Source organism: Trichosurus vulpecula, chromosome 5, assembly GCF_011100635.1.
Source record: "Trichosurus vulpecula isolate mTriVul1 chromosome 5, mTriVul1.pri, whole genome shotgun sequence".
In the NCBI taxonomy this organism is placed as follows: Eukaryota; Metazoa; Chordata; class Mammalia; order Diprotodontia; family Phalangeridae; genus Trichosurus; species Trichosurus vulpecula.
In genome coordinates this window covers 298379487-298403437 of record NC_050577.1, presented here as the reverse complement: position 1 = coordinate 298403437, position 23951 = coordinate 298379487, and the positions used below count along the sequence as shown (strand labels likewise).

Below are 23951 nucleotides of genomic sequence, written 5' to 3'. Positions count from 1 at the left end.
ATTTCAAAGTAGCTGGTGGGGGTCACAGAGCAAAGATGAACATGAACTGAGAAATGTGGTTTGATGGAGATCATCCAAAAATGGAGCTCTCCGTATTTAGTGAGGCTCATTCCCTATGACCGTATAAATTTGATCCTATGAACAATGATTATTTTGTGTTGCTTTGATAATGTAATTACCCCCTAAACATGTTATTCAGTTTAAATGATAGACCAGCAGCTCAAGATAAAAAGGGAAGAAGGTAAGTTATCCATATAGATTGGTAAGCTTGATTCTAGGAAAATTTCTGGAATGCGTTATTAAAATTCTGATTTGCAAGTGCTTAAAAAGGGGTTTGGTGATCCCCAGGAGCCATTATGGATTGATGAAGAGCAAGTCATATGCTTTTAAACTGGATAATTGGAAGAAAGGGATGCAATAGACATAATATATTTTAATTTTAGCAAGTCGTTTGACTATGTCTCTCATTGTATGGTTGTGGACAAGGTGGAAATATGTGGGCTACAAGATATTACAGTTGGCAGCTTTAGAACTGTTAGAATGCCTAAGCTCCAAGATGACCAGCTAATGGATCAGTGTCAGTCTGAAGAATGTCTATAGTGGTGTAGCAGTGGAGAATGTCCTTCCCTATTCAGTTCAATATTTTTATTAATGGCTGAGATGAGACATACGTATCCAGTTTGAAAAGGACATGATTGCATCACATGATGACATGAAAATGACTGTACTATATGAATACCTAGCCTGGCTCCAGGACAGAAGAGGAAGAGGAGGAGACTCTGCTAATGGGTGGTTATCCGTCTTGCCCACTGGGCAGCTCATCCTTGACTTCTTCTTCCAGCCCATCCCACTTCTCTAATCCCTCCTTGAGTTCTGTCATGTCTCCCATCTCTTTCCTCCTCTTGGTTCCTGCTACAGCCAGCTTTGCTCAGTCAGTCCCTCACCTTGCCATATAGACCATCTTCTTGCATCTAGTCTCCACCCCCTCCAATTCATCTTTCATGGGCTACCCAACTCATCTTCCTAACATACTGCTCCATTCATGTCATGCTTCTACTTTGGCCCTATTGTCTGCAAGATAAAATATAAGTTCCTGATCTGGGGATTTGAGGCCTTTAGCAATCTGGTGCCAAACTGTCCGATCTTATCTCATCCTGTTCCTTCTCACATACTCTGTTTTCTAGCCAGAGTGGTCTGTTCTGTTTCTTGATCTTGCCCTGGCCTCTTCTATCTCTGTGTCTTTGCTCAAACCATCCTAGATGCCTGGAATAGCTTCTCCCTTCCTCATCCTCCATTTCAGATTGTGAAGGACTTTAAAAAGAGGCATTTATATAATATCCTAGAGGTAATAGGGAGCTACCAGAGTTTATTGAGTAGCGGAGTGATGTGGTTAGACCTGCCCTTATGGAAAGATTACTTTGGCAGATGTATGGAGGACAGATTGGAGAAGGGAGAGACTTTGAAGCTGAGGAGACTTTGCAACAGTCTTGGCAAGAGGTGATGAGGTTCTGGGCTAAGGTGGTGACTGCGTTATGGGAGAGAAGGGGCCAGATACAAGATGTATTAGGCGGGAGAGTAGAAATGGCAAGATTTAGCAACTGATAGGGATAGCTAAGTGGCGCAATGGATAGAAGGCTGGGCCTGGAGTCAGGAAGACTCATCTTTCTGAGTTCAAATCTGGCCTCTGGGTAAGTCATTCCACCCTCTTTGTCTCAGTTTCCTCATCTGTAAAATGGGCTGGAGAAGGAAATGACAAACCACTCCAGAATCTTTGCCAAGAAAACCCCAAATGGGGTCACAAAAGAGTTGGACGTGACCGAAAAATTACTGAATAACAATGACAACAACAAAGGAGACATGGAATGAAGGAAAAAAGAGGATCTGACGATAATACTGAGGTTATGAACCCAGGAAACTGGAAGGTGGTGGTACCTTCAGCAGAAATAGGGAGCTTTGGAAGAGAAGTGAGTTTTGGGGAAAAGATAATGAGTTCTATTTTGGACATGTATTTGATGGATCTCTGGGACATCCAGTTTGAAGTGTCCAATAGATATTTGATGATGTGAGAAAGAAACTCAGGGGAGATGTTGGAGCTGAATACACACACACACACACACACATGTATATGTATGTATGTGTGTATATATATATATATATATATATATATATATATAATTCCTTATATTTATATTTAAGGAATACATATCGAGGAGGGCAGACCCTTGGGGCACACCCACAGTTAGGGTACATAACACATAAGATGAATCAGCAAAGGAAAATGAGAACGCAGAAGGAGGAGCAGAAGAGCTCAGTGCCATGAAAATCCAGAGGAAAGACAGTATTCATGAGGGGAGAATGATTAGCCCAGAGAGATGGAGAATGAGACAAGACTGTGAGATGTGGTGATTAGAGATCATCAGTGATGTCAAAGAGAGCTGTTCAGTGGAATGACTGGATCAGAACCCAGACTGCAGAGGGCTCAGGAGCCAGTAAGGGGAGGAAATGTAAGCAAAGAGGATAAGCAGCCTGTTCTAGAAGTTTGGCTGAGAAAAGGAGGAGAAATGGAGGATGACAGCTTAAGGGGAGGGTCTAGTGTTTTTAAAGATGTGGGAATCCCTTTCCCCTTTCTAGCACCAATCACCCCTTGCCAAAAGCTTTACATGCTTGAAAGCAATAAAAAAGAAACCAGGAGATTGGAGAGGATGAGGACTGGAGGAGGGTATGATGGAGGAAGTAATATGTTGGTGACTACGAGAAGTGATGGGCACAAGAGCGTATGTAGAAGAGTTGACTTTGGTGTGGAGAAGGGTCGCCTCAGCAGAGACTAGAGCAAAGGAAGAGAGAGGGGAAGATGTCAGGCCATTCTGAAATGGAAAGGAGCTCATGTTGAATGACCTTAATGATCTCAGTGAAGTAAGAGATGAGGTCCTCAGCAGAGGGATGGAGTGTGGGAGGCTTGAGAGAAGAGAAGGAAACCAGTCACCTGAGGCTGCAGGAAGTTACAGCTATGCTGGGTTGACTACAAGCTGATACTAGCCAACCTTGGCTGGGCCTTCCCTGCAGCAAGGCAGTTGCATGTCGTATTCTGCTCAGGACTAGGTTTTGACAAGGGGTGATTGGTGCTAGAAAGGGGAAAGGGATTCCAGAGTAGAGCTCAATGTGGAATTGAATTGGGAAAGTAGAGGGTTGTTGGAGAAAAAGTAAAGAGCAGGGGTAATGGCTTGGGAAGGTATTGAGGGCCATGGATATTGAAGGCCATGATGATGGGAAAGATGTTTCTAGGAGGGTTAACATAGAAAGAGGTGGAATGAGCAGATGGATGAATGTCAGAATTTTCGATCATGGAAGTCAAATACTTGTGAGTAATGTTGAAGTCCAAAGTGTGCTATCCTTTTGTATGGCCAAGGTAGGGTTGAGAAGTAGGTAATCAGATCTGAGGAGGCTGAAAAATGAGAACCTAGGATGTTTGAGGGAGCATCAGAATGAATGTGTAAGGCAGGAGGTGGGGAGAAGGCAGGGGTCCCATTCTCAGCTATTCATGTCCCTTTCTCAGCAGGGAGAATGACCTGGTGGCAGAAGTTTGCCAATTTAGATCCCCTAGAAGGGAGCCAAACTAAAGGTCCTCAACTTGACTGCTTGGGTGAGGGCCAAGTGAGCTATGGAGAGTATTTATGATGAAAAATTTCCACAAGACCAAACCCCGGTCCATCCAGGAGAGATAAAGGTCTTACCCTCAAGTTACATCATATTTTAACTTGTACTGTCATTATTTGTGAACACACATCATGTTTCATTCCTCTGTTCCCCCGATAAATGCTATGTTCCCTGAGGTCCGAGACTACATTTGGCTTTATCTTTGTACAGCGGGTGCTGTGGGTGGATTAGTTGAGCTGAATTCTGTCTGTCTTCAGAGGGGAGAACAAGGACCACAGAATAAAAGATGAACAGAAGGAAAGACATTAACCACTAGAGCCATTGAACAGCTCCCAGAACTGCCTTGGGGGATTCGTGATTTCCCTGCCAAGAAGAGGTTCGAGTCCTGTTTGTGGGGGATGTTTTAGAGAGTTTGGGGAAGTCAGGTGCTTACTTTTTCAGGTCCCTCCTAATTCTTGGATTTATTGATTCTAGGAACACTTAAGTTCAGATTTTATCAGCCTTTTTTCATTTTTGTAACAGTTTGTGCATGGATGAAATACAACTTTAAAATGATCGAGATAGTAATTAGACAATTTTTTTGAAACATATTAATCCATGGTACATAGTTTACTTGGTGCAGGTATACTCCAACAGTTCTGTGAATGTGGAATTGTCTCACATAGCCATGCCCCTGACTCAGGCCCTCATGCCTTCTAGCCTGGGCTGTTGGTCCTCTGGCAGCCAGGGCCTCCCTTCTCCCATCTCTCCCCACACAGCTGCCAAGTGGACATCACCAAATGAAGCACAGTTCAGACCGAGTCTCTCACTTGCTCAAGAAACCAGTTTCTTCCTCCTACATCTAAAATAAATCTAGACTGCTCTGGTTGGTCTGGCTTGTCCTGCCTCACTAGGCTTTCTACACCTTGCTCCTGTCCTGCTCCAGCCACATTGGCCTTTGGGCCTTTCCTCAGGTGTGGTACTATGGATCCCCATGGCTTTGCACAGGCTGTCCCCAGCCCCCCATGCCTGCGGTGCACTCGCTCCTCATCTCTGCTTACTAGAATCTCTGTTTTTTTTTCAAGGCTTAGCTCAGGTTGGAAGGCAGAACTTAGCATCAGGAAGATCTGGGTTCAAATCCCACCTCAAGCACTAGCTATGTGTTATGTAACTTCTCTTTGCCTCAGTTTTCTCATCTGTAAAATGGGGGTGTTGGTGTTTAAAAAAATTTATTTAGTATTTTATTTTTCCCCCAGTTACATGTAAAAACAGTTTTTAACGTTTGTTTTTAAAACTTTGAGTTCTGAATTCTCTTCCTTCCTCCCTCCTTACCACCCTCATAGAGAAGGCAGACAATTTGATATAGGTTATACATGTGTAGTCATGCAAAGCACTTCCATATTAGTCATGTTGTGAAAGAAAACACAGACCAAAAAAACCCTCAAGAAAAATAAAGATAGTAAAAAGTATGCTTCAATCTGTATTCAGACACCATCAGTTCTTTCTCTGGGGATGGAGAGCATTTTTCATCCTAAGTCCTTCAGAGCTGTCTTGGATCAGAGTTGTATTGTTGAGAACAGCTAAGTCATTCACAGCTGATCATCTTGCAATTTGCTATTACTTTGTACCCAGTACATTTCACTTTGTGTCAGCTCATATGAGTCTTTCCAGGTTTTCCTGAGAGCACCTTCCTCATTGTTTCTTACAGTACAACAGTATTCCGCCATAATCACATAACACAATTTGTTCAGCCATTCCCTAATGGATGGGCATCCCCTCAGTTTCCAATTCTTTGCCACCAAAAAAAAACCTGCTATAAATATTTTCGTATGCATAGGTCCTTTCCTTTTTGTTTTTTTTTAAAATGTCTTTTGGGACACAGACCTAGTAGTGGTATTGCTAGGTCAAGGGGTATGCATGGTTTTATAGCCCTTTGGGTTGAATCAGTTCACAATTCCAGCAACAGTGCATTAATGTCTCATTTTTCCCACATCCCCTCCAACATTTGTCATTTTCCTTTTCTGTCCTCTTAGCCAGTCTAATAGATATGAAGCAGTACCTCAGAATTGTTTTAATTTGCATTTTTCCAGTAGACAGTGTGTTAGAGCATTTTTTATATGGTTAGAGATAGCTTTGCTTACTTCATCTGAAAACTGTTCATGTCTTTTGATCATTTATCAGTTGAGGAATGGTTCTTAATTTTATAACTTTGACTCAGTTCTCTATATTTAAGAAATTAAGCCTTTATCAGAGAAATTTGCTTCAAAATCTTTTCAGTTACTATTGCTAACAGTATATCCCTCCATTCTATCCCCCCATTTATTCTATTCTCTCTCTTCTTACCTTGTCCTTCCTCAACCCCTCTCCCAATCTGCCCTCCCTTCTATCACCCCCTCCCCTTCCCTTAGGGTAAGATAGATTTGTATACCCAATTAAGGGTGTTGGTCTTAAGGGCCTCTAGGGTTCTTTCTGGCTTTAACTCCATGATCCTAGTTCCTACTAAAACCCTGTCTCACAAAATTATTTTGTATTTAATTTTCTAAATACCTATTGTAAGCTTCTTGAAGGCAAGGACTATTTTCTTTTCTGTCTTCTATCCCTAGTACATAATACAGGACCTGCACCATTTTAAGGACTTAATAAATCCTTCTTGAATAAATATAGAAAAATAAAATAAAGTCTGCTTTTTCTTTGTCCTCCTCGTTTCTCTGACTGTGCAGGAACCCACTTGAATGGATTTGGTCCACCCTATGTCCTAAATCATGTTCCAAAAATGGCGCCTCCTTGTCTTGCAAAGAGGTTTAGAAGTCTGACTGCCCCCTTTTCTGCACCTCATGGCATCACAGCGATATTCTGTTACCACGCCCACGATCATCTCTTGTTAATGTCAGTGGCATTTGAGGAAAGCCGGCGTGCCCTTTCTTCAGTCATCTGCTTTGGTAGCAGCTGGTGAAACCTGGCACACGTAAGCAGTCAATCTAATTAGTGAGGCTGCATGTGCCACAGAAGGGCTGGGGGGGAGCCACAACTTGGGAGGTACACTGTTGTCTTCTTACAGACTAGGCATCAAAACGGGATCATTTCTTTGGTCTAGTGGGCACGGGCAGCACTCAGACACATCTTTTTAAAGAAACAATTTGAAATAGAAACTGTTAACTTGTTCTTGTTCCACATATGAAGAAGAAAATTACCTCCCAAAGCAGTATCTAATGCTCCTAACAGAACAGAGCCTGCAGACTGACCCAGGATTCTACTTGGCTGAGTGATGTTTTAATTCCAAAAGAAAGGTTTTTAATTTGTGCCCCTTAGACATGAATCCATTTTCTTTCTGCACATTGTTAGTCATTTTTATTATGAAATTTGCTGATGAACAAACCTATTTATATTCAGATGATCACATCTCCCCCCTTGAAGCCCATCTTCTCCTCTTTGACTTGATTGGAGAATGAGGTTGTAATGTTGATTTTTTGGGCCACAGTCATTTCTATGGCAACAGAGATGATGTGAATTGGTTCAGATAAAATTAGAGCTTACCAAAACCTTTAGTCTGGTTATGAGTTACTAAGTGAGAGTAAAGAAGTAGAAAATGATTTCTTGTGTGTGTTTGTGTGTGTGTGTGTTTGTGTGTGTGTGTGATCTCAAGGAGTTATTTTAGTACTCACTGCCTTATTCACTAGTTTGCCTAAATGATGAGTGCTATGTATTTAAGGCATTATTAAACTCAGTACTCTATTTATGAATCACTTAGAACTCACCAGGCAAAAATTGTGTACCAATGGATGCTCCATTTTGTGACAGTTAATTATTTCTCTGTCTGCTTCCTGAATTTCTTTTCCAAGTCTGTAACTTCCTTTGGTGTTCCTGGAAATTCTTTGAGTGGGAGGCCTCCACAGATAGCCCCATACTGACCAGTAAAGCAGAATGAGAGGCCACTGGGACAGTGAACCCTGGGAGATGCTTAGGGAGGGGGATCCAGGAAGGTTAGTTCCCAGAGTGCAGTCACTGCTTATCTCAATGAGGACAGAAAAGACCTGGGCAATGGCTATTTGACCCTGGAAGTGTTTGAGTTTGGATGCAATCAAGTTTAGACCACATCGCACTCCCCCAGGTGGAGCTGGATGCTGCTCACTCTCCTTTTCCAATTCGGGACCCTCCCTTGGCCTCCCATCACTCAACTTTCTTGTCTCTTTTGAATTTCACTCCATTTGTACAAGATGTCTTAAAAGTCTTTGTGAGGTTTTACGCTTTGGTGGCTTAAGTAGTTTCAAACTGCTCCAAGACTTTTGTAACTCCCTGTACTTATCACTGTCTTTACTGAGATCATCCCAGCCTTCTGGCCCAAGGGCTCCTTTCTTGAGAAGTTTGGTAGCCAGCAAACAGCCTTCTCCATTGCAGCTCCTCCCTTCATACCCAGGGACTTGGCTCTCCACACACGTTCTTCCTAACACCCTGTTCTCCTGCTTTATCGACTCTGATCACCCATATCTCTGCTCTGCCTTTGCTGTCTTCAGGAGGGGCCCCTTAGGCCTCACTGTCACCTCAATCTTTTTTACCTTCAGAAGCTTGAACTCTCAATCTTTTTTCAATTATAATTTGTTTCTTATCCCTCCCTCTGCCTCACTTTCCCCAAACCTATTTATTCTTTCTACAACCCCCCATCCTTCCCTCATTCCTGTTCTCCAAGTCCATTACCTTACCTTGGAATCACTTTTTCCTCACCTTTTCACAGTCTTGACCCTACTGTTAACCAGGTCAATTATGCATTTGTCTTCTACCTTTAGACTCTACTCTCCCAACACAAATGAGACTTCCTCAGCCACTCTGGGTTATATGTGTGTATAAATAGATTACATTAATATATGTGCATATGAACATATGTGTATATATGCATAAATACATGTGCACATGGAAAGCATACAAACTGTATACACACATGTGTTTGCACATACATATATACATGAACATAAATTTATACACATACACACACATTCTGACTGGGTACGCCATGAATTTATGTTATACTATCTCCCTGCTGTCCTCACTATTGCATGACAATACATTTGTCCTTTAATGATGAACTCTATCCAATAGCTGGTCATGGTGGCATAAGTCTCTAATCCCTGCTTTCCGAGCTGATGGTGTCTGCACTAAATCTGGTACCAAGATGGCAGGTCCACAGGCTTGGAGGGCCACTGGGCTGCCTCAGGAGGGGCACATATGCCCAGGCTGGAAAAAAGAGAGGCTTAAAGCTTCTGTGCCAATCAGTATTGGGATCAGGCTTGTGACTGCCCACTGCATTTCCAGCCTGAGGAAATGGGACGTGGTTGATGACCCTGCAGAGGAGGCTGAGAAGTGATCGGCCAGAGAAAAGGAAGGAGGCAGGAAGGGAATCAGAGAAAACATCGCCATTTAACCCTAGGGAAAATGCATCTAGGAGGAGGGAGTGGCCAGCAATGCCAGAATTGGGAGAGTGACCAGGAGGATGAGGACAGAGAAGAGGCCACCAAGAGCTCTCTCTCTCTCTCTCTCTCTCTCTCTCTCTCTCTCTCTCTGTCCTTTCTCTCTCTCCTCTCTCTTCTTCCCTCCCTCCTCCTCTATTTCATCGCAGAACTAGAAAGAATGTTTATATTCATTGCTTCCACTTCCTCACCCTTCCCTCACTTTTTGGTCTCTTGTATGGGCATCTGCCCCACCATCCTACCGAAACAGTTCTCTCAAAAATTACCAATGATCTCCTTCTCTCTTTTTGCAATGTTAAGCTTTTTAGTTTTTCACGTTTAAAGTTATTTCTTGATTTTTAGACATTCTTTTTAAATTTTGAGTTACAAATTCTCTCCCTCCCACCCCCTCCCCCACCCATTGAGAAGGCAGACAATATGATATCAATCATACCAAACACTTTCATATCAGCCATGTTGCAAAAAGTAAGAAAAACAAAGAAAGTGAGAAGATTGTACTTCAGTTTGCACTCAGCGTTCCTCAGCTCTCTCTCTGGAGGTGGAGAGCATCTTTTTGTCGTGGGTCCTTTGGGATCGTCTGGCATCGCTGTACTGATCAGAATGGCCGAGTCCTTCACGATCGGTCATCAGGATGACTTTGTGGCCACTGTGCAGAATGATCTAGTTCTTCTCACATCGCTTTGCATCGGTTCATACAGATACTGCCCTCATTATTTCTCATGACATTATAGCACTCCATCATAATCATATGCCACAACTTATTCAGTCATTCCCCAATTAATGGGCATCCCTCAATTTCCAATTCTTTGCCACCACAAAAAGAGGTGCTATAAATATTTTTGTATATATAGGTTCTTTTCATTTTTCTTTAATCTCCTTGGAATACAGACCTAGTAGAGGTATTGCTAGGTCAAAGGGTACACATAGCTTTATAGCCCTTTGGGCATAGTTCCAAATTGTTTTCCAGAGTGGTTGGACCCGTTCATTACTCTCCTAGAAGTTCATTAGTGTATCTTTTCCCCCTCATCCCTTCCAGCGTTTGCCATTTTGGATAGGTGTGTAGTAGAAATCAATAGTCATTGAGAGCATTTTTTTATATGACTTTGTTGTTATTTGAGTCATTTTAGGTTATGTTCAACTCTTCATGAGCCCATCTGAGGTTTACTTGGCAAAGATACTGGAGTGGTTTGCCGTTTCCTTCTCTAGCTCATTTTATAGATGAGGAAACTGAGGCAAACAGGGGTGGCCAGGGTCACGCATAGGTCACACATCTAAGTGTCTGAGGCCATATTTGAACTCAAGACCTTCTGACTCCAGGGCCTGTGTTCTATTTGCTATACCATATAGCTGCCCATGTCACATGAGTATAAATGGCTTTGATTTATTCTTCTGAAAACCATCTGTTCATACCTTTTGACCATTCGTCAATTGGGGAATGGCTCTTATCTTTATAAATTTGACTCAGTTTTATACTCAGTATATATTTAAGAAGTGAGATCTTCATCAGAGAAATTTGCTGTACATTTTTTGGTATTACTTCATTGTCTATGGTACCTTTTAGCGAAATGTAGTTTCCCTGATTGTCTCCTTTTAACTAGGTCTATTTTTGCTTTTGCTTTGTCTGAGATTATGATCACCATTCTTGCCTTTTTTACTTCAGCTAAAGTGTATTAGATTCTGCTCCAGGTGTTGATTTTAACTCTGTGGGTGTCTTTCTGTTTGAAGTGTGTCTCTTGTAAACAATATATTGTTGGAGTCTGGTTTCTCATCCATTCCTCTATCTGCTTCTTTTTTATGGCTGAGCTCATTCCATTCACATTCACTGTTATGATTCCTAGCTGTGTATTTACCTCCATCCCATTATCTTCTGTTTCTTCCTCTCTCTTTTTATCCCATCCCTCCTCAAAAGTCTATTTTGAATCTATTTCCACTGCCTCCCTCAATCCACCTCCCCTTTATCATCTCCCTTCCCCCTTTCTCTCATCCTTTTCTCCTCCTCCTTCTCGACTGGGTAAGCTACATTTCTATACACAGCTGAGTGTGGATGTATATTCTTCCCTCTTTGAACCAATTCTGATGAGAGTGAGGTTCAAGCATTGCCTGCCCCACTCCCCTCCATTTTCCCTCCATTGTAAAAGATTTCTTATTCTACCTCTCCTTTTCCCCTTCTCCCAGTGCATTCCTCTTTTTCACCACTTAATTTTGGGGGGATGATTCCAACATAACTGATTCACACCCATGCCTTCTGTCTATGTAAACTCCTCTTAACTGTTCTAATAATGATAAAGTTCTTAGGAGTTACAAGTATCATCTTTCATATAGGAATGTAAACAGTTTAACCTTATTGATTCCTTTATGATTACTCTTTCTTGTTTACCATTTAAAATGCTTCTATTGAGTGTTCTGTTTGAATGTCAGATTTTGTATTCAGCTCTGGTCTTTTCATCAGGAATACTTGAAAGCCATCTATTTCATTAAATATTTTTTATCCCTTAAACATTATACTCAGTTTTGCTCAGAAGGTGATTTTTGGTTGTAACCCTAGCTTCTTTGCCTTCTGGATTATCATATTCCAAGCCATCCACTTTTTTCACGTGGAAGCTGCTAAATCTTATGTGATCCTGAATGTTGTTCCACAATATTTGAATTGTTTCTTTCTGGCTGCTTGAAGCATTTTTTCCTTTGACCTGGGAGCTCTGGAATTTGGCCATAATATACTTGAGAGTTTTCATTTTGGATTCTCTTTCAGGAGAGTGATGGGTGGATTCTTTCAATTTCTATTTTACACTCTAGATCTAAGGTATCAAGGCATTTTTCCTTGATTATTTATTGAAATATGATGTCTAGACTCTTTCTTTAATCATGGCTTTCAAATAACCCAATAATTTTAAAATTATCTCTCCTTAATCTATTTTTCAGGTCAGTTATTTTCCTGATGAGATATTTCACACATTCTTCTATTTTTTCGTTCTTTTGACTTTGTTTTATTGTTTCTTAATGTCTCATATCCTTTGAGCATTTATCTTTTGGGAAGTGGATGTGTGTGTATACATACATACATACATACATATATGTATGTGTATGTCTATCTATCTATTTATCTATCTGTAATCTTACCATATATATCTTGGATAATAGAGCCTTGTCAGAAACATTTGATACAAATACTTTCCCCCCATTCAACCATGTCTCTTCTTATCCTAAGTGCATTAATTTTGTCTGTGCAGTAGCTTTTCAGTTTCAAGTAATCAAAAGTTATCAACTTTATCTTTTGTTATTGCTTCTGCCTCTTGTTTAGTTAAGAATACACGTCTTGCCCATAGCTGTGAGATGCATATGATCTGTTTCTCTTCTAATTTTTTTATAGTATGATTTTAACATTAAGGTCACATATCTATTTAGAATATATTGTTGAATATGGTTTAAAGTGTTGATCTAAGCCTCATTTCTGCCAGAATGCTTTCCAGTTTTCTCAGAAGTTTTTGTCAAATAAGGAGTTTTTCATTGCCTAGAAAATTTATATTTCCTGCTTTATCCAAACGGGTTGCTGAGTTCTGTTGTTTCTGACTCTCCCTTGTCTGATCTGTTTTATTGATCTCTCTACTTTTTAACCAGCACCAGATAGTTTTAATGACTGATGTTTTATACTATGTTTAGAGGCCTATAAGTGCTCTTCCCACTTCATCTCTATTTCTGTTCACTATTTTCCTTGATATCCTAGATCTTTTGTTTTTACAAATGAATTTTGTCATTGTTTTACTAAGTTCTATAAAGTATCCTCTTGGTAATTTCATTGGTCTAGCATTAAAACTGTAAATTAATCTTTGTAGTAATTGTCATTTTAATTATATTGGCATGGCCCACTGAATATTTTACATCACCTAATTACATCACCTGTAACAAGTTTTCGTTTTGTGTGCTCGGGTAGGTTGATCCCCAGATATTTTATATACTTTTATAGTAATTTGGAATGGGGTTTCTCTTTTTATTGTTTTTTAAAATTTTGTTATTATTGTATAGAAATGCTGTTGATTTTTGAAGGTTTATTTTGTAGCTTTCAACTTTGCTACAGCAATTGTCCAATATTTTTGCCAATTCTCAAGGATTTTCCAATTAACCATCATAACATCAGCAAATGCGGATAGCTTTCTCTCCTCTTTACTTATCTCTATACCTTTAATTTCTTTCTTCTTTCTAATAGCTTATTGCTATTGCTAGCATTTCCAGAACCATATCAAATAATAGTAGGGAGAGTGGACATCCTTCCTTCATTCCCGTATTTATTGAATAAAGTTCTAGTATATTCCCATTGTATATAATGCTTGCTTTTGATTTCATATAGATGTTTTTAATGATATTAAGTAGGTCCCTCTATACCAATACTTTGTAGGGTTTTTAGCATATAAAAGTATTGTACTTTTCTGCACCTATTGAGATGATTGTGTGGTTTTGGACGTTTTGGTTTTTACAATCATTAATCTTGCTGATTGTTGATGGTTGAACCATCTTTGCATCCATGCTATGAATCACATATTGTCATAATAAAAGATTTCGGGGGCGGAGCCAAGATGGTGGCTGAAAAGCAGGGACTAGTGTGAGCTCCCCACCGAGTCCCTCCAAAAACCTATAAAAAAATGGCTCTGAACCAATTCTAGAACTTCAGAACCCACAAAAGAGCAGAGGGAAGCAGGGCTCCAGCCCAGGACAGCCTGGATGGTCTCTGGGTGAGGTCTATCTCGCACGGAGCTGGGAGCGGAGCAGAGCGGAGCAGAGCAGAGCCCAGTGTGAGTGGCGTGGACCAACCAGACCAGGAGGCAGGCGAAGCGTTCCCTAGCACCCTGAATCAGTGAGCTGCAGCAGTTATCAGACTTCTCAACCCACAAACACCAAAGACAACAGAGAAGGTTAGTGGGAAAAGCTGTGGGAGTGGAAGGAGTTTGCGGGGGCAGCGGAGGTGGGGCAGCTACGGAAGTACAGCTGCAGTTGCTTCTAGCCCCAGGCCCACCTGGCGGGAGGAATTGAGTGGTGGATCAGAGCAGGAGTGCGCAGCCTGCTGAAGATCTAAGCCCGGTCCGGGTTGGGGGTTCTTGGGGAAGGAGGAGTGCTGGTGTGGCAGAGCTGGCGCATCCCCCCAAACGTGGAACATAGAACTCGTTAGTCCACAAGCAGTCATACCCCACTGAAAAACTCAAGGGTCAAGTTAGTTGGTTGGGAATATGGCCAGGCAGCGAAAACCCGCCCAGATTCAGTCTCAGACTCTGGAATCCTTTGGTAACAAAGAAGACCAAAACATTCAGCCAGAAGAAGTCAACAAAGTCAGAGAGCCTACAACAAAAGCCTCCAAGAAAAACATGAACTGGTCTCAGGCCATGGAAGAGCTCAAAAAGGATTTGGAAAAGCAAGTTAGAGAAGTAGAGGAAAAATTGGGAAGAGAAATGAGAAGGATGCGAGAAAACCATGAAAAACAAGTCAATGACTTGCTAAAGGAGACCCAAAAAATGCTGAAAAATACACTGAAGAAAACAACACCCTAAAAAATAGACTAACTCAAATGGCAAAAGAGCTCCAAAAAGCCAATGAGGAGGAGAATGCCTTGAAAGGCAGAATTAGCCAAATGGAAAAGGAGGTCCAAAAGACCACTGAAGAAAATACTACCTTAAAAATTAGATTGGAGCAAGTGGAAGCTAGTAACTTGATGAAAAATCAAGATATTATAAAACAGAACCAAAGGAATGAAAAAAGGGAAGACAATGTGAAATATCTCCTTGGAAAAACCACTGACCTGGAAAATAGATCCAGGAGAGATAATTTAAAAATTATTGGACTACCTGAAAGCCATGATCAAAAAAAGAGCCTAGATATCATCTTTCAAAAAATTATCAAGGAGAACTGCCCTGACATTCTAGAGCCACAGGGCAAAATAGAAATTGAAAGAATCCACCGATCGCCTCCTCAAACAGATCCCAAAAAGAAATCTCCTAGGAATATTGTTGCCAAATTGTAGAGCTCCCAGATCAAGGAGAAAATACTTCAAGCAGCCAGAAAGAAACAATTTGAGTATTGTGGAAACCCAATCAGAATAACCCAAGATCTAGCAGCTTCTACATTAAGAGATCAAAGGCCTTGGAATACGATATTCCGGAGGTCAATGGAGCTAGGATTAAAACCTAGAATCACCTACCCAGCAAAACTGAGTATCATGCTTCAAGGCAAAATATGGATTTTCAATAAAATAGAGGACTTTCAAGCTTTCTCAGTGAAAAGACCAGAGCTGAATAGAAAATTTGACTTTCAAACACAAGAATCAAGAGAAGCATGAAAAGGTAATCAACAAATGGAAATTGCAAGGGACTTACTAAAGTTGAACTGTTTTGTTTACATTCCTACATGGAAAGATGATGTGTATGATTCATGAGACCTCAGTATTAGGGTAGCTGAAGGGAATATTCATATATATATATATGTTATGTATATATATGTATATGTGAGTGTGTATGTATGTATATATATGTGTATATATATACATACATATATATATACATATATATATATATATATATACAGAGAGAGAGAGAGAGAGGGCACAGGGTGGGTTGAAGATGAAGGGAAGATATCTAAAAGAAATAAAATAAAATTAAGGGATGAGAGAGGAATATATTGGGAGAGGGAGATAGGGAGAGATAGAATGGGGTGAATTATCTCGCATAAAAGTGGCAAGAAAAAGCAGTTCTATAGGAAGGGAAGAGAAGTCAGATGAGGGGGAATGAGTGAATCTTGCTCTCATCAGATTTGACCTGAGGAGGGAATACCATACATACTCAATTGGGTAACTTACCCCACAGGAAAAAAGGAGGAAGAAGAAGATAAAAAAGGGGGGATGATAGAAGGGAGGGAAGATGGGGGTGGAGGTAATCAAAAACAAACACTTTTGAAAGGGGACAGGGTCAAGGGAGAAAATTCAATAAAGGGGGATAGGTTAGGAAGGAGCAAAATATAGTGAGTCTTTCACAACATGAGTATTGTGGAAGGGTTATACATAATGATACATGTATGGCCTGTGTTGAATTGCTTGATTTCTTAGGGAGGGTGGGTGGGAAGGGAAGAGGGGAGAGAATTTGGAACTCAAAGTTTTAAAAACAGATGTTCAAAAACAAAAAAAAAAGTTTTTGCATGCAACTAGAAAATAAATTGCCCTACAAGAAAGAAAGGGAAAAGGGGATGGGAGGGGAGTGGGGTGACAGAAGGGGGGGCTGACTGGGGAACAGGGCAACCAGAATATATGCCATCTTGGAGTGGGGGGGAGGGTAGAAATGGGGAGAAAATTTGTAATTCAAACTCTTGTGAAAATCAATGCTGAAAACTAAATATATTAAATAAAAAAATAAATTAAGAAAACAAAAAAACAAAAAAAATAATAAAAGATTTCTTCCCATATTTGTTAGAAAAAAGTTCTAGTGCATTCCCATTGTACATGATTTTGGCTATGCTTTTGCTTTTATATAGATGCTTTTGATGGTATTTGACAGGATTTTGTTTAAAATTTTTGAGTCAATATTCATTAATGTATTGGTCTATAGTTTTCTTTCTGTGTTTTATATTTCTCTGGTTTAGGTATTAGGATTGTATTTGTCTCATAAAAGGGTTCTGATAGGATGCTTTCTTTCTCAATTTTTGAGAATAGTCTGTGAATACAGGTACTAACTATTCTCTAAAAGTTTGATAGAATTCTCTTGGGAATCCATCAGGACCAGGAGTTTTTTTTCCTTTGGTAGTTCCTTTGCATCTATTTCCTTTTCTGAGATTGGGTTTTTTAAGATCTCTAACCAGCCTTCTGCTAGTTTGGGTATTTTATATTTTTTAGGCTATTATTCTATTTCTTTTGTGTTCTCAGTTTTGTTAGCCTATAACTGTGCATGATATGTTACGGTTATTCTTCTTTCTTCTGGTTTTGCTGTGATTTCACTTGATTTATTTGTCATTTTACTGACTTGATTTTTTTTTTGCTCTCATATTTAGATCAGATTAGCAAAAAGTGTATCAATCTTATCAGACTTTTCAAAGAAACAGTTTTTAGTTTTATTGATTGTTTCTATGGTTTTTATTTCCATTTTATCTAGTTCCCCTCCAATTTTTAATCTTTTCTTTTGTGCTATTTTAGGTTTATTTGTTGGCTTTCTAATTTTTAAGAAATGCATATTCAGTTCATTAATTCTTTCTTCTTCTATTTTGTTAATGTATATTTGTAAGGATATGATTTTTCCCCTGAGGACTACTTTAGCTGCATCCCAGAAATTTTGGTATGTTGTTTCATCATTATTGTTTTCTTTTACATAGTTATTAACTGTTTCTGTGATTTGTTCTTTAATACACTTGTTATTTAGGATTTCATTGTTGTCTCCATTTGAGTCTGTATCTTTTGTTTGTGGTCTCTAAACCAATTATAATTTTTATTGCGTTATGGTCTGTAAAGGATATATTAACTGCCTTTTAATAATTGTTTGCAATATCTCTGTGCCCTAGTACATGGTCAGTTTTTGTGAAAGTTCCATGTGGTGCTGAGAAATATGTATATTCGTTTGCTGTCTCATTTAGAAGATGCCATAAGTCTTTTAACTCTAGTTTCTCCGACAATTTGTTCAGTTCCACATTCTCTCCCTCTCCTTTATTTTTTATCTTTCTCTTAGACTTATCCTAAACTGAGAGAAGGATATTGAAGTCTCTTGTCACAATAGCTACTGTTCATGTCTTCTTGTGGCTCAGATAATGTTTCCTTTATGAATTTGGATGCTAAGGCACTTGGAACATATAAGCTTATTAATTTATTACTGATGTTGGTTTGCTGTCTATGATTCTTTTCAGCATAATATAGTTTCCTTATTTATCCTTTTTTATTTTTTGAATGTTTATTTTGTTTTGTCAGTATGATTGCAACTTATAGTTTTTTTTAAATTTACTTGATGTGTGGTAAATTTTTTCCATCTCTTAAGTTTTATTTTATGTATGTCTTTTTTAAATATGTAAGTATAAGTACATACAAGTAATAGATAGTACGGTATTGTTTTCTTATCCAATCTGACACTCTTTTTTAATTTTATTGGATTGTTTAATCCATTCACATTTAAAGTTATGTTACGTTTATATTTTTCTCCATCTGTCTCTAAAATTGTTGGGAAAACCCCAAGTTGTGATTTTTCCCCTCTTGTTCTATAAACGCAGTGTTACATTCCTCCAGCTACTTTCTTCAATTTTGTTTAAGGTGGCCCTGTTCTCCTGGCTCTCTTCCCCTCACCTGTGATCCCATCTATTCATTTTCCTTCAAGGTTTTGTTTATTTGTTTCTTTTTCTCTCCTGATTTTATCTGGTTAGCTATTTCTTCTCTCTCTTTTCTCTCTCAGTTAGATAGATTTCCCCTTTCCTCTCCTCCACTTTACTACTCCTATTCATTAATTTTTAAAAATTTTATTTTTCTTGCTCCTCTTTGCGAAAAGGATTTTGCTTACTCACTTCATCATCTATCCTTTCTTTCTGTCTATTCTAGACCCTCATTGTCTGATTCATGACCCCTATAATTGTCTAGTTTCTATATATTCTTTGTATCCTCATGCGATAAAAGCTTCCAGGATATCTATCCATTCTAGACTCTTTGCTCTAGATAGTTTGTATCACAACCTTGTAGAGCTTGCCCTGTGGATTCCCACGTTCCACTGTGCCTCACTCCCAGAAGGCCAGTTATTGTTAGTGTCAGAGAGGACATGGCCCCATGGTAGAGCCCCTGTCCAACCATGTTTCTGAGTATGCAGGCCACCACTGATCTAAAGTATTCCCTGCTTATCTTTCCCTCCCCTACAAGGACTCCATTTGCCTCCTCCCTGGTTCCATGCTTTTGTACTCTCCCAGCTGCCAGCTACCCCAAGGAATTCCAACTTCCCTTCCCAAGGTAAGACAAATAGTCTTAAAGCACCAAATCTCTCAGGCCATACCCAGAACAAGGTTCCTGTTTCCCTTCACAGACAAATCTCTCTTCACACATAGAAGGATTCATCAGTGGAATGCCCTCCTACCACCAAAGCAAGACCTCACTCTTCCTTTTTCAGTTCTTCCTCCCTCCTCCTTACCCATCCCCCTGTAGGCCCTTCTCTTTCTGAAACCATAGGGTTCACCTTCCCCACATTGATAGCTCTAGATTTGACCCTGGCACATCACACATTCCTCTATTCCCCTGATCCCCTTCCCCTTCTTTCATATACCTTCCCATGTTGTAATGTAGTACCACAAAGAAAAAAAATGATTTGCCTAAACACAGGGTGTTACCAGGTTCTGTCCATAATGTCCCAGGCCTGTCTCTTCACTGTTCCCTCTATAGGTCTTAGCCTTCACCCCAGTCTCCTTGTGAACATTTAGAAAGAAATCTCTTACTGATCTCTCTGCTATCACTCTTTTGTTATTGTCCTTGGCTGCTGCATTTATTCATGCCTTCATTTTTGTCATTTCAGATATTTGAGAAGCAAATAACCTCTTCAGTTCTGATTTTCTTTCTAAAAATGTTCCAAATGCCTCTTTATTATTGAACATTCATATTTTTTTCATTTATGGTCAAGCTCAGATTTGCAGGATTGCTCACCCTGGGCTGCATCCTGAGCTCCATTGATCTTTAGAACACATTATTCCATTCCCCCCTACATTTTCTGGTGAGTGCTGGTCTTGCATTATTCAAATTTCCTTTCCTTTGTAATTGGAGATCTTTCTCCTGATCACTTGTGGAACTTGTTTCAGAATTGAATTGTTAAATTTAACTATTATGTATCTTGGAGTTTGCAGCCTTGGGTTTTTTCCTAGAGATCTCTGAATCCTTTTAGTTGATATTTCATTTTCTATGTTCAGGGGTTCTGGGCAATTCTTTTCTTTTATTTCTTGAATTTTGGTGTTAAGATTTTTTGTCCGGTCATGTTCTGGGAGACCTAGGATCCTTAGGTTGTCCCTGTGCTTCCTGTCTTTGAAATCAGCATGTTTTGCTTGCATAGAGAATATATTGCCTTTTAATGTTCTTGATTTTTGCTTTTCTTCTTCTAGGTTGTCCTTCAGTTCTGTGTATTTGCATCCCCAAACTATCACTGTCTTTGGTAAGACTTGCCATGACAGATTCAAGTTTGTCTGTTCTGCTTATTAGTTTTCTTGTACATGGTCATAAATTCTGATCTCAGAATTCTCGTTTCCCTTTTAAACCACTCAGGAACAGTGTGTTGTGGTCCCATGATCTTCTCACCTTCCACGGGGTCCTCTGTCTCATTGAGTATTAGATCATTTCTCTTTGTTTTACAGTATTTATTCATAGATGCCCAAACTTGTTTGCTAGAGCTGTTGTTAATGTTTTTCCTGTTGATTTATCTGCTTGTGTTAGAGGAATTTTTTTCTCCCTAATATCTTTGGTAATTTCAGTCTTTATCCCTCTCATTTTCCTCTATTTACTTTCTGACTCTATCTCTTCTGATGGTGGTTTCCTTGGGAGCTGAATCTCAAAGTATCTCAGCCTCTTCCCACACTGGGCAGTTCACAGTTCATCAGCCTAGGTCTCTGCTCCAAGGGACTTTTGGGTGGGCAAAACTGACCCCAGCTAGATAATATGTTCTTTTCCTCAGGCCTAGTGGAATGATACATTGCTTCCCCTGGTGCTACAGGGCTAATGGATTGTCTGTTTTGGCCATAGGCAGTTCAGGACTTTGCCACAGTAGTACTACTGGGTTGTGGCCCTCAGCAGACATTTTTGCTCCTGAAAGGCTGCCATCTGTTATTCTAGATGTCTGTCTCTGCCTAAGCAAAATTCTCCAGGGGTCTCCACTGCAGCAGAAAGAGGAAGGGCGGACAAGGCTGTAGGTTAGGTTTTGTTGCAAGCTGTAAGCTCTGTGTCAGGTACTTGAGCCTACTAGTGCAGCCTCCCTGCCCATAACAGGAGTGCTGATTGAACCCAGGGTCATTTCATATTTTTTTCAACCTTCTTTTGGATTCAGGGTGTCCCAGACCATGGAGACAGCCAAAGCTGATTTATCTTTGATGCAAAAATTTGGTTTTGGTTTGAGAGGTCATGGGGATCAGAGAAATTGTCTAGTCCTCCATCTTGTTGCTCCTGTGACCCAGAAGTCTAAATACTTAAATTGATTTGAATTGAAATTGCAGCAAAGGACTCTTTCTAAACTGGTTTTCCTGAAGGAATCTTAAGAGCAACCAAGGGTAGGTACCTGAATACTGAATGACTCACAAGCCAGGCTTCAGTGAGGGCTAAGAATGAAGCTAGAGCTAGGGAGACAATAGAAAAGCATATGCAAACCACATTTGCACAGCACTACCAAATTTGTAAATGATTACAATATGATTTGGGTTATTCACGTGGTATATTTTCACCCTCTGAAATATTTTCACCATTTTTTCTTCCTATTTTACTTGGCTGGACAATTAAATTGTAACATTGACTAAAACACTAAAATCCATCTTAAGAGTCCAGACCTGACTCTTTGTTGCTTAACTAAGGTACTCTCTTGTTTTCTGTAAGGACCTGATGGTATTTTATGATGAAGAACCCAAACAACTTTTGCCACCAGCACCTCCCATGATGCCTCCGACTTCATTGGTGACAGAAGAGTGTGAAGAAGGATATAGCCTTTGGGATTCAGGTAATGTGACCTAGCAGTAGGAGGCCCAACCCCAAACAGAAGTATCAACCTGGGCTCCTTGCATTTTGGATATTTACTTTGTGAGAGGGAGCTATGGGTGACTCTTAATTATCTGTAATAACAAGAAACAGGGATAGCACAGATAAATCAAAACCATGTGGAAGCCATTGGCTTCAACATTCTTGCTATTGAAGGAGATTTGTACCAGCATTAGGAAAGAAACCCAAAGACTGGTTTTACTTCCTCTTTCTCTTCCTTTACTTAACCACCTTTTCATGGAGCTCAAGACAAAATAATGAAGTGGCCCAAAGGCAAGGTATTGAGAAAACATTGAGGAACCAGTCTCCCAACTGGTTTTTTATCCATGAATAACCAATCCATAGTTAAAGTCATAGTATGAAATCCCGCAAGTTCACGCTCTTTCACCTCACTGAGACCCTGCTGCTCAGTACCCCTTGTTAAACCTGAAAATTTGGTTGAAGGAAACAACAGAGCTAGGTGATAGAAAAATCCATGTTGTTTATTATTTTCCCTTAAAGCATAGCGGAGCTAGCTTACTTGTACGTACAAGGAGTCAGAGTATAAACTCTGGCTGCCTGAACAAAGCAATGAGAAAACTTATATACGTTATTTTAGCAGAGCTAGCAAGCCTGTATGACCTCATTTTTATGACCCCCATGTATGTTTAACCATGATACAAGAAGAGGATTTTCCTTAATGGAATAGATTGTAAATACAACAAATTAGATAGTTGTCAAAGTGTCAATTGGATTTGTAGCCCCAGGATCTCTGTGTTTAATTGGCCATTAACATTCCACAACATAGTCTATGCCCATAAAATATTAAGATAAGGAAAAGTCACATAATTCAAGATAGTGTCTGGGCTCAAGGTTTTCACCCTTAATGGCCATGGACAGAGCAAGGAATACTCCATCTGGATTTGTTGATACAAGATAGAGATGTCTCTGAGCTTACTCAGAGAACAAAGAGACTGTTAGGATCAGGCTTTTCTTCTGGTTAAGTAGTTCAGGCCCTGACTCTTATTGAAATTACAAAAATGATATAAAATAGTATAATATTTTCCACACCCTCTGATCTTGATTTTGTTAATTCCCCAGTACCCTTTTCACACCTTCACGTCACTTCTCCAGCTTCTTACCCTACACCCCCCTTCTCCCAGAAGGGGGCATCACTGCCTCCCTGCCACTGGCCCACCTAGAAAGCTTCCTGCAGTAGGCTTGGTTTTCCAGCGCTTCAGATCCACCCCTCTGTTCTCCCAGTTCTACTGACTGCTCTGATCTCGAGTTTCCTGCTCTAACTTCTTTGCTTTCTTCTCCTTCACTCTCCAGTCAACAAGTCCTAGCGAGTCTTTCTTTGACGTATCTCTCATTAGCCCCTTCTTTCTCGTTCCATAGCCCCCTCCCTAGTCTAGCTACTGGCATGTCATACCTTGATTATTACAATAGTCTTATAACTTACCTCCTTTCCTCACATCTTTTCTCTCGCCAGTTTATCCTGCACATTGTAGCAAGCTTAACCTTTTTAAGACTTCTGCTCAAAATCTGATTACCCAGAGGTCCAAATTCCTTAGCCTGGCATTCTGCATGCCTCACAATCTGGCTCAGGTGTACCTCTCCCACCTTACCTCTCAATTCTCTCCTACATGAACCCAGAAAACACCTCAGACTTTCTTACCTCCACACCTTTGTCCACCCTGTCCCCACTGCTTTGAATAAACTCACTTACCTCTTTTCAACTGGGTGCTGGTGAATCAAAGAATGTCTGCAGTTGTAACAAGGAAACATTTTCTTAGAAGATAAACCATTGGATGGGAAAGATTGTATTTTATCAAGACTTGTTTTGTTTCATTGGGTTCAATACACTGCAATAGGCCTAGACTGTGGCGTTTCTAGCATTTTGGGTCCAGTCAAAACTTTTCTTTCCCTCAGTTAGCAGTCTTTGGTAGAACATTTATGAAAAGAGAGACACAAAGAAGATAATAGTGACTATCTAGAAAGTCAGATAAGAGCCCTGAACAGCAGCAGATGTTCTAGCTTTCTATGGAATTGTGTTCATTTGCAAGGAAACATTTAGCGCCTAGAGGAAAACAAGATACTGATGAGCTCTCATTCATTTCCATTGAAGCCAAGGCAACTTTGGGCCCTAGGAGTCTGACAGATATCCAAAGGCAGGC

General features: G+C 40.0%; 1 protein-coding gene across 1 annotated transcript in view; it reads left to right on the top strand.

The window, feature by feature from the left end:
* ENTHD1 (ENTH domain containing 1) overlaps positions 1-23951 on the top strand; it is a 118543-nt gene that overhangs the window by 38342 nt on the left and 56250 nt on the right. Inside the window, exon 4 of the mRNA XM_036761031.1 lies at positions 21637-21757. Coding sequence (XP_036616926.1) covers positions 21637-21757 — 121 coding nt within the window. The remainder of the gene's footprint in view (positions 1-21636; positions 21758-23951) is intronic.